This window comes from Crocodylus porosus, unplaced genomic scaffold, assembly GCF_001723895.1.
Source record: "Crocodylus porosus isolate Cpor-Errol unplaced genomic scaffold, CroPor_comp1, whole genome shotgun sequence".
NCBI lineage: Eukaryota > Metazoa > Chordata > Crocodylia > Crocodylidae > Crocodylus > Crocodylus porosus.
Window position 1 is genome coordinate 20,767,141 of NW_017728916.1, and position 11,369 is coordinate 20,778,509.

Sequence of the window (11,369 nt, forward strand, 5' to 3'; positions counted from 1 at the left end):
TAGCTAATTTTGCAAGGTGGATGTGTGTGTCTGTGTCTGTAATTTCACTGGGACAGGCAGACAAAATTTAGGGGATTTTGGAGCTAATCAACAAGTCAGCTGGTAATGTTCTTCCCTTCTTTCCTTGGAAAAAGCTGTTTAAGAGCTTGAACTAATGAGCTTGAATTTGTCTTTTGTTTTGTTGATGGGCAGCTAAATGCTGTGTTGTTAGCCCCCTGCTGGCTCTCTTGCCTGTCAGTTTTTCAGACAGTATGAAGAAACAGGGGGAGGGAGATTGAAAAGCTCGGTATCATCAACAGATGCATGTACTACACATCCCTCCCTGCCTTTTGCCTCAGAGTGCTAACTGGGGTCTGGTGTCTGACAACACTCCTGCCCCTTGAGCAGCGAGTGAGTGGGGAAAAGCCTGGGATTGTACAGGCAGGATGGGGGTTTAAACTTCTCCCTAATCAGAGGTCCTGCTGGGGTCTGCCCCCCACCTTCAGCTTAGCAGCTCTGAGGGTGAGCCCTATTGAAAGGAAGGGAGGGCTGCTCTAGTTTCCCTCAGCTCCTAGCCTGAGCCACTGCAGGCATGTGCCTGAATTTTCTTCAGTCCAGAGTGAATATCGGTGCAGTTGCAAACTGTTTCAATCAATTCAGGTTAGACTAATCAATTCAGGTTCAGGCTTTTTGAATGTCTGTCCCTAGCCCCGAAGAGAAGCTGAGGGAACTGGGCTTATTTAGTCTGCAAAAGAGAAGACTGAGAGGGGATTTGATAGCAGCCTTTAACTACCTGAGCGGTGGTTCCAAAGAGGATGGAGCTAAACTGTTCTCAGTGGTGACAGATGACAGAACAGGGAGCACTGGTCTCAAATAGCAGGTTTTTAAGGCCCAGCTTGACAAAGTCCTGGCTGGAATGATCTAATTTGGGATGGTCCTGCTTTGAGCAGGGGGTTGAACTAGATGACCTCCTGACACCCCTTCCAAACCTAATTTTCTATGATTCTATTGCTTCACAAGAGAAGGGTATTTCTTGAGTATAACTGTTTCCCTTTAGGTTGTTTGCCAGTTTTAAAGCTATCTAAGTTATAAAAATCATAGAAAATTAGGGTTGATAGGAACTTCAGGAGTCATCTAGTCTAATCCCCTGCTCAAAGCAGGACCATTCCCAACTAGATCATCCCATCCAAAGCTTTGTCTAGCTGGGTCTTGAAAACATCCAAGGATGGAGATTCCACCACCTCTCTGGGTAATCTGTTCCAGTGTTTCTCTAGTGAGAAAATTCTTCCTAATATCTAACTTAAACTTCCCTTAGTGAAACTTGAGACCATTGCTCCTTTTTCTGTCATCTTCCATCACTGAGAAAAGTCTAACTTCATCCTGTTTGGAACCCCCTTTCAGGTATTTGAAGGCTGCTATTAAATCCCCACCCAGTCATCTCTTCTCTCAACTAAATAAGCCCAGTTCTCTCAGTCTTTCCTCATAAGTTATGTTCCCTAGGCCCCTCACCCTTTTTGTTGCCCCTCCAGTGGACTTGCTCCAATTTGTCCACAACCTTTCTGTAGTGGGGGGCCCAAAACTGAACACAGGACTCCAGATGTGACCTCTCCAGTGCTGAATAGAAGGGAATAATCACTTTCTTTGACCTGCTGGCAACACACCTATCAATGCAGCCCAATAGGCTGTTGGCCTTCTTGGCAACAAGGGCACACTTCTGGTTCATATTCAGCTTATTGTCCATTGTAACCCCCAGGTCCTTTTCTGTAGAGCTGCTGCCCAGTCAAGTCAGCCCCTAGCATTCTTGGTGCATGTGACTGTTCTGTCCTAAGTGCAGGACTTTGCACTTGTTCTTGTTGAACCTCATGAGATTCCTTTTGGCCCAATCCTCCAATTTTTCTAGGTCACTCTGAATCTTAGCCCTACCCTCCAGTGTACCTACTACTCCCTGCCACCCTGTCATCTGCAAACTTGGTGAGGGTACACTCTATGCCATCTTCCAGGGTGTTGATGAAGACATTGAACAAAACCAGCCTCAGGACTTACCCCACATCACTGTACTTGATACTGGCTACCAACTAGATATCAAGTCATTGATTACTACCCTCTGAGCTCAATGATCTGGACATTTTTCTATCCATCCTACAGTCCATTCATCCAGCCATCATTTTAGCTTGCCTGTGAAAATGTTGTGGGAGACCATATCAAAATCCTTGCTAAAATCAAGGTACACCACCATTCTCACCACATCCACAGAGCTAGTCATCTCATCATAGAAAGCAATCAAGTTGCTCAGGCATGACTTGCCCTTGGTGTATCCATGCTGATTGCTCCTAATCACCATTTTCTCCTCCTAGTGCTTAGAAATGGATTCTTTGAGGATTTTCTCCATGATTTTTCCAGGGACTGAGGTGAAACTGAATAGTCAGTAGTTTCCTGGATCCTCCTCTTTCCCTTTCTTAAATATGGGCACTATTTGTCCTTTACCAATCATCTGGGACCTCTTCTGATCACCATGAGTTTTATAAGATGATGGCCAGTAGCTCTGCAATCACCTCAGCACCCCCAGGTGTATCCCATCCTACCCCATTGACTTGTAGATTCAAGTAATGTGTGTTCTGCATGCAAATCTCCAAAGCTGAAATTTTCAAAGCCACCCATCTGTTTAGAGGTCACAGTTAGTCATAGTTAATAGACTGCACAGGTATCCTGATACCACAATTTCAACTTTTAAGAAGAGATTGAGAGAACCCTAATTTATTAAGTAAACAAATTCAGAGTTGATGGAGGTACCCATTTTCACAAAGGCAAGTGCAATAAAAGACTTGTTATTTTGGGGTACAATCCTGTGTGTTCAGCCAAAATTAAAAGGATATTTTCTAAATCCCTTAAAAAGTCACATCTCTGAAATGCACAGTATAGTTTATGATGTGCTTTCAAAAATAAATTTCTACTCAGAATAAACCCCAATGTGGAAAATAAAGACACACTGGGTATATCTACATAAGATGCTTAACTTTACATTAGAATAACTTACTGCAAAGTAAGCATGTGCATCTACACATGCACATGCTTACTTCACAATAAACCTCCCTAATCCTGAATAAATTTGCTACCTGAAAATGCAAAATCTCCTGACCTGAGGCTCCCTGCCAACCCCTGGGCTAGCACCCAGGAGATGTCTGGAGCTTCCCCCCAGTGGCAGCAGGGCCCATTGCAGGGCTGCAGGGAACTGGGTGCAAATCTACCCTCTAATCCCAGCACATAAAAATGCCTGCCCAAAAACTCTTACTCCAGAGTAGGTTACATCACAGTAAATTTGAGCCATAGTAAATGCATGTGTAGATGTTGAATTTATTAAAGCAACATAGGGAATAAAATGCAAAAATAAAATCTGATGAAAGAATGCTATGTGAATTGCATCAACACACACATTTTTTCAGGACTGGAAAGGAAGAAAATACTGTAGCAAAACCCCCAGTTTTTCTTTTTTTTTTTTTAATTTATTTTAAAATGCATTCCCTCCTCTTCCCCAAACATTTCTGACTTTTTCTCTCCCTCTCTATTCCCTATAGAGAAGTATAAGTGATCTCAGACTTAGGATAAGCTTTAACATTTTTATTTTGGAAGCAAGTTTTTGGTTTTGGATATCCACTGTTTTAAACTGTATAATTATTAGGTTTGTATTGATTTTTATTGTTGTATATTGTATTATTACCATTTTGGTACTGATTTTTATTGTTTCATATAGATATTGTATGATTTAACTCTGGGTTTGTAAGTGAACCAAAGTCATGTCAAGTTTCCATTTTATATGTCAAGCTTCCATCTTGTGTTCTCTGCCTGGGCATCCCATGTTGCAACTGTATGAGTCACATTCTCCTCCCATGTAGATTGGTTCCCAGATGAGTGAGAACGATTCGGAATGATTGAAATACAATGGTCAAGAGCAGGCCTGTACTGAATGGCCTGTAATGACTGGGCCATCACCTCGTATTGATTCATCCAGGAACCACGGACCTCACCCAGGAACAGAAACAAAACCAACATTTGAAAAAAAAAAGACCCTGCAGAACCAGCAACTCTTACCATTACAGACACCTGAAACTGCACATCCCTGCATGGAGCACACATGCTCAGTATGCCAGGGGCTGACCCTTACCTGAGCATGCCTCCTGTCACTAGGGTCACACAAGGTCTGCCCCTAAAAAAAGGGGCAGTGAAGACAGACCCAGTGGGATGCCCTCTCCATCTGGACCAGCACCATGCCACACCACCTATCCAACCAGAGGCCCTGCCACCAACCCCACTCTGGATAACATCTCCTGAACAAGGACCCCTTTAAAGCCTGGGATAGGGAGATATTACCTGCACACCTCCTCCTACAATTTGGACTCTCTGTGTGTGTGTCTCTCTCTCTCCTCCTGGACTTCAGTGGACTTCAGCCCCTGCACCAAGCCTCTCTAACCCCTGCTGCCATTGTGTGTGAGTGCAAGGGAACCAATAAGACATTGTGTCACCATCTCCGTTGTTCAATAAAACCACTGTCATCTGCAACCCCGAGTTGGGTCATGTTTTACTGAATCCCAGTCGTTTCCCTATCAGCTTCAGCCCGCCCCCCCGCTAGTTTCCAGATCTCCTCCCAATTCCATATCCCCTTTTCTGCCACCTCTCAGCCTCTCCTTGCTTTCATGCTGTCCATCTCATGACATCTACTGCCTTTTCCCTGTGACTTTCTGCTGCCTTTCTATGCTTTCCCACTGCCCTGCCACCTTTCAGTCTGCCCTGCTGCTTTTCCTGTGATTTTCTGCTGTCCATCTCTCTGTTTTCAGGCTTCCCCCACACCTTCTGTCATCATCCCCCCCCCCACAGCTTCCCAGCTCCTCATGGCTGTCCTGCAGTTTCCTCCAGCAGATGGAGTCTTTCTCCAGCTCCCAGCACCTAATGCCACTCCCTGGAACTTCTCTAGCTGCCCTGGAGCCATCCTCTAGCTCCCCACACCCAGAGCCCCTCTTTAACACCTACACTTTCCCTTAGTTCCATTTTCCCTCTCCCCACCTACCTTTTCAGCTCCCCCATAGCTCTGGCTCCAGTCCCAGCCCCTGTGCCGGCATCGTTCCCCTGTTCTGTAGGCTTTGGGCATTGTCTTAATCAATTAAGATCAATTAATCTAAAGTTACCCCCAAGCCTCAGTTCTTCATCACAGGCCCCTCTAATCTACCCGTTCTAATCCCGGTCCTGGTGGCTTTCTATGTCATGAGTTTTGCCTGTCAGCAGCCTGAGGTACAGTTTTCCCCAAACCCCTGCACCTATCTTCTTGAAACTTGGCAGGCTTTGTGGCCTCATTAGGGGCTACCATCCCTGAAGTTTTCACCTCCATGTGGTTTAACACATACACCTGACATGAGTTTTGCTTTCAAAAATTTTGGGTGCAGCTCCCCCTGCACCCCTCACCAATCTTCTTGAAACTTGGCAGGCTGCATGCTCTTAGCAGCAGCTACCACTACTGCAATTTTCATCCAAATCAGACAAATAAAAGCAAAGTTATAGATATTTCATTGATTCCCCATTATACCCTATGGCTGGATCTCCAAGGCAGCTCCGCAGCTTCAGAGCTGCTTTGGCCAGATCGAAGCGTGAAATTGATCCAGAGCTCCAGATCAGATCCATGGCATCCAAAATGGCTGGATATGATGCTGGATCAAATAGCTGCCTACTCGCACAGGCCTCCTGACTAGTATTTATCCTGAACAATGTTTGTGAAAATTGCTGTAGAGCTTGTTGGAAAGAAAAGAAACAGTAAGGAAGATGGTATTATAGCCATTCCTGTGAATTTGCTGATATTAAGCTGTTGTAGGCATGAAGGTGTGTGTTATTTTAGAATAGAGCTACATCCTGGATCCAGTACAATTCAGAGGACAGAAAAAAATCATTCTAAATCTGTGTCCAAAAATCCTTTAGGGTTTTCCTTGAAATGTCCGGTGCCACTTCTAGATTATTTCTTTTGAGGGAGAAGGCTGACAGCTTCAAAGAATTCTGTCTCTTTAAATCTCACGTCTGAAGTTGACTTTCTCCATGAACATTCATTTTATCAGCATTGACCTCTTTATTGTCCAGGTCTATGGGTGCAATTCTTTAGATTCCAGACAAGACACAACTTGGCCACTAACGCTGTGCCTCAAGTTCATATAACAATCTCTGAACTAGCAGCAATTCACATGTGTTCAAGGCTTTAATCCATGCAATCACTGGAAAGTTTGCAATCAAGTCTTGATTCTTTGGCATTGCAAATCCTCTAGGTATCCCTTGTGCTATACAGAAGCTGTATTTCTAAAGTTTAATGTTTCAGTGGTTCATCCCACTTTCTCTCTTCCTGTCCCCCTCTCTGCCCCACTCCATCTGTCTGCAAGTTAAGAAGGTCTAGCTCAGCACCAACTGAAATTTTAACTGGCTTAAATGGCTGCTTCATTTGCCATGTAAGGACAGGCTCCAATATCTCATTAAGCCACTGGATATGATCCTATTCAGGTTAAGTTAGTGGAGTTGTTATCCGACATTATTATACTTTAATGCTATACATTTGCACATGCAATTTTTACAAGAATAATTGGAAGTGCTATGGAAGCCCATTTTGGTGAATTGGACATGCTAACATCTCAAAGAGTCAAATATTCACTATTGGGGATGATTCTGGAAGACACTGTGATTTCTCTTAACCTGTTTCTTTGGTAATAATAGAACCGGGATATCTTTGAACATCTCTGATTTTTGGCAGACAAAAGAGTTCAGAACCTATGCAAACTGAATAGAACAGACAGCCACCAAGCTATTCTCAAATATAATTCCCTCATAACTGAAGGGAAATTGGTGAAGTTAATAAGTTGTGATGCATGCCTGAATACACAACAATGCTCATTCATCTCCCTGTGAAGAAGCAATTCATCTGCTCCCCATCTGGCGAGTATGAATGGGAAAGACACACCTTAATTGATAACCTTAGTAAAAAAGATGGATGTTCATGAGAGATCACTAAAAGCCTCATTGGCTTGTCTGTCTACCAGTTGTCAAGTGAGATCATCCAGGCACAAGACTTTTTGCTAGAAGTCAGAATAACAAATGTCTGAGTTTTTCTTTTGTTCAGATGGGATCCATAATCTTGCAATTTACTTTCTTTTCACTGTTGGAAAGGACTCCTTTATGCCTTGCCTCCATTTCCTCTTGACCCCAGAGCACTGAGGTAGATTCTGCAAGATAGAGTCAGGGTGAACTTAGTCATCTCAGCATGCACAAGGCCAAAACCGTTCTGTGGATTTTTTTTTCATAGATTATCCATTCAGTTTTCTACTCAGTCAAGCACTTTTCTTCAAGCAGGACATGGAGGTATGTCTGCGCTTCAAGTACCTTCATCAAACAGCACTGCTCCTGGGTTTCTAAGGCAAGGTGTCATGGGTTTTGCTTTTGTTTTTGTTTACTGATGATGCTAGGACAGTAGTAGTGGAGTCTTAAAAGTTCTTTTCTATTCAGTTGCCATATAGGAGAGATTTTAAAAGTCTGCTCACCATAAGATGTCTTGGCCTAGTCCCTTGCCCTTTTTCCACACTTTCTGGTACTGTTAATCTTTAACAACTTCCTACTTGTTCTTAACCTCTATTTAAATGCCCATTCAGGAAAAGGACTTCTGCAGACAGCAAAGAATTCAAAAGGAGTCAATATGCTACTTGACAGTAATTATTGCTACAGTAACCCTTTGATTAATACCGAGGTGTAATCAGGTAACTTGTAGTGAAGTTGTATCTATCTCTAAATGTATTATGCTATAATTTCATGCTGTAGAGAGATTTGTTTAGGAGATTCAGAAGATCATGTGCTTGAATTTTTCACAATTGTTGATCACTAGCAATGATTTTGAATGACTTCAGTTGAAATTGGGGTTGCCTAGTACATGTAAAGAAAAACCTGGCCTGGGTATCTGAACAGCTACTGTCATAAAAATGAAAATGTATCTGTCATTTTATAATAGTAAAATCTTTATTGTAAAAGTAGTAATGGTCTAGTCTGTTCGTTTGCTAGGAACTATAAGGTGTCAGTTATCTTATTCTTGTTCTTGTAAATTATAAATTATTGTAAATCTTGTAAGCTTATAAATTATTGTGTGGTCTGTGTATGATGCTATATGGGATGCAAAAATATTTGTTTTTCAATGCTATAAGTTGACATGACAGCTAAGTTAAGATTGCTGGGGTATATTATAATTGCATCCTCATGCTCACTTATTTTTATTCAATTAATTTGTAAGTTTAATTTTGGCTTTCTAATTTATGGTTTAAAATAAATGAATTAAGGTATTTCCCTTTTAAATGAAACTTGAAAACATCAACTCAAACACATAAAACTCGTATCTTTCCCCAACACTTCAGTGGAAAACATACCAACTTGAAAAGTAGCATTATTTCACTTTACTTGATGGAGGGTTTTGGTCTTTTGGGGTTTTTTTCCAATAATTTTTGTAAAATAAAAATGCAACATTTTAAAAAGACTGTAAATGGAAACAGATTGGGCAAAGAAGTTGTTAAATCAGATGTGTTGAGTCACAGAATTCTGCCAGATCATGACAGAATAGCTATGTACAGAATAGACAAGTAAGCATATTTGATGTTTCCATATGCAGACTTAGTCATTTTCATAACTGAATTAATTTAGGGATGATTTTCCCCCCTTCTTCACTTGATATGGGAAGGATTTTGAAACATATGGTTTGTTTGGTGCTCCACTGGTTTTACAAAAATCTGATACAATTCCTGTCTTCTTGGTAATATTTTCATTTAATTAAAAATTATTTATATGCAACTTGGATTGTTCAAGAGTCAAAATGTCACTAAATACTTGTGAAACAACATATAGTTCTCTGTTTATGTTTCAGATGTTTCCTATGCATTACAAATGATTAGGAGCTATATAGGTCAGCTAGGTGAAGGTCTTAACAGGGACTGATTTACATGCAAAGGCAATGTATTTATCTGTATATACTGATACCTTTTTGATTTTTCATGATTCATTTTTATAACATTGCCTGTTAATATCCTACCTGAGATGAAGTTTCAGGCAAGAAACTTCAAAATGCAGGCTTTTGTACAGACATACTTAAGGAACCACAGATGTTCACTTTGCCACATAACACAACTTGATTAAGAACTGCTAAAAATACACAAACTGTCAGCTGTTGAACTATGAGTAAACTAGGTGTTTATTTTTGAGTTATAGTGTAAAGAAGTGTTATAGCACACCCACAAAATTAAAAAGGTCACATTAAAATACACTTACTCTGTCCAATTTTATGAGAAGTCTTACTAGCCTAAGCAAAATTGCTTCCATATATTTAATGCTCTTGGTGTCTATTTTGAAAATATGGTGATTTTTTTTGCTAATTTATGTCATGCTTAATCAAAGCATTTGCACAGAGTACTTTCCCCTTAATATTAACATTTTAAAAAGAATTCATGCTCTACTTTTCCTGTTTTAAAATCACAAAGCTGTAAGTAATAACTTATTACCTAAGCTTGCTTAGTCTCTCAATATAACAAACCACCTGTGAAAGTAATGTTATTTGAAATAAACCTTATAAAAGCCAAGTAAAGTTGCTCCCTTTCCACTTGGTTCAACATTAATGATAAAAGGTGGCAGTGAGGATACTATTGTAAGAGTGACAAGAACACAATTTGTACAGCTCAATGTTTCCCATTTGTCAAAGTTGCACTTATTAAGAAAGTCAGAATGAGGACAGTCTTTTGTGATGGATCAGTTTGTACCATGAGTGTGCATAGGAATTCAGGACAAGATAACAACATGCTCTTCAGTGTTGTTGTAAATGGCAGAAAGAAAATTTGATAAACTATGACAGTCTTATTCATTAAGGAAGTAGTTGTTAAACGACGAGATGTTAAAAATAAAATAGATCAACATTTTGTGGTAAGGTTTATATTATTTTGATTGTAAACTTATTTTTGCTTTTATTAGCAATGTCTGTATTTTTATATTTCAAGTTTACAAAATGCAGTAAAGAACTCTAGTTAGAAACAAAGACTATACCGGGCAGTAACTTTAAAAGGAGTATATTTTTCACAGTGCTGACAACTCTCCTACCTCTCAGTGGATTTATCTGTGTTTTCCTCTGTGATCATCTGCAAATCCTGTGTGTTTTTCCTTGAATCCTCCTTAATAAAATTTTCTTCTGTGCTTGCTTTATGGATAGCCTCATTTGTCTGTAGTTGTTCTAATAGGTTTTGCTGATGCCAGGTTTGAATAGATCGGTGGTGTACAGGGGTTGGACCCGGTACTGGTGCCAGTATATTGTGGTGAACAGGACTGTTGTTTTTCTTCAGACCATTTCTCTCCCGAGAGTGACTCTTCAACCTGTTCTGAACCGGTGTTCCTCTATGTTCATATCCTTCCTGCTGAAGGCAGCCTCCGGTGCCTGTGGAGCCTTGTGAGGGGTGAGTGAACCACCTCCAACGTAGCCTTAGGATCTGTTTCACATCAAACTCCTTCTTTCCAGAGACTGACATTGTTGCAGGAAGAAAAGACAAAGGGATATCCTTTAGAAAGGAAATGTATTCTTTGTTATCTCCTTGTCTTTCTCTGCCTCTTCTTAAGAAAAGACAACAAAAGAAGAAATACCAGTAGCCCTCTTTTTTCTCCTGATTAATACACAGCAAGCCCTTCAAGCTGCTGCTAAGCTGCTGCTAACTGTATAGGTGGGAATCCATACTGACAGGATGATGAGGTCAGACCTTAAACAAGTAAATCAGCTTAGCACAGGAAAGCAGCTACCATAACACTACCCAGCTGCTAGGCTTATACACTCTCACAGCACTGTAGCACAGCTCTCTAATATATAACCTAGCTTCACATGCTCCTAAGGGATCTTAGGCAGCAACTTAAGATGCAGGAAAGCACACACAAATAAAGTGGGAAGACTTTCTTTCCCATGAGGTTTTGCATAAAGCGTAATAATAAACAATGCTGCATTTTACAGAGGATGTATTCATGGTGCACTCAGTATGTTCTCCTTATGAAGATTTTTGGTAATGATCGGTAAGCATCCTGCAGTTCATGCCGTTCCTTGCATTTATTGCAACATACTTCATTTTACTATGTGAAATTTATGTAATTGGCTCCAGAGTGGTATAATGCTTACTTAAAACAGGCAGCATTTAAAATACATTGCACAGTATTTTTGAAGAAAATTCTTATGTTGAGATAGAATTCCATATATAATTATGACTCACTGTGGGTAGTAGAAAAGAGAGAATGCTTGCAAAAGCAGATGAGAACCCTTCCATAAATTACCATATCTGTGAAAAACACAGCACTTCCTGGCTAAGTGCCTGTGTAAA

General features: G+C 40.6%; 1 protein-coding gene across 1 annotated transcript in view; it reads right to left on the reverse strand.

The window, feature by feature from the left end:
• KLHL4 (kelch like family member 4) overlaps window positions 1–10,989 on the reverse strand; it is a 91,435-nt gene extending 80,446 nt beyond the window's left edge. The window contains exon 1 of the mRNA XM_019536178.1: window positions 10,117–10,989. Within this exon, the coding sequence (XP_019391723.1) occupies window positions 10,117–10,538 (422 nt within the window). The 5' untranslated portion in view covers window positions 10,539–10,989. The remainder of the gene's footprint in view (window positions 1–10,116) is intronic.
• Window positions 10,990–11,369: the final 380 nt, after the last annotated feature.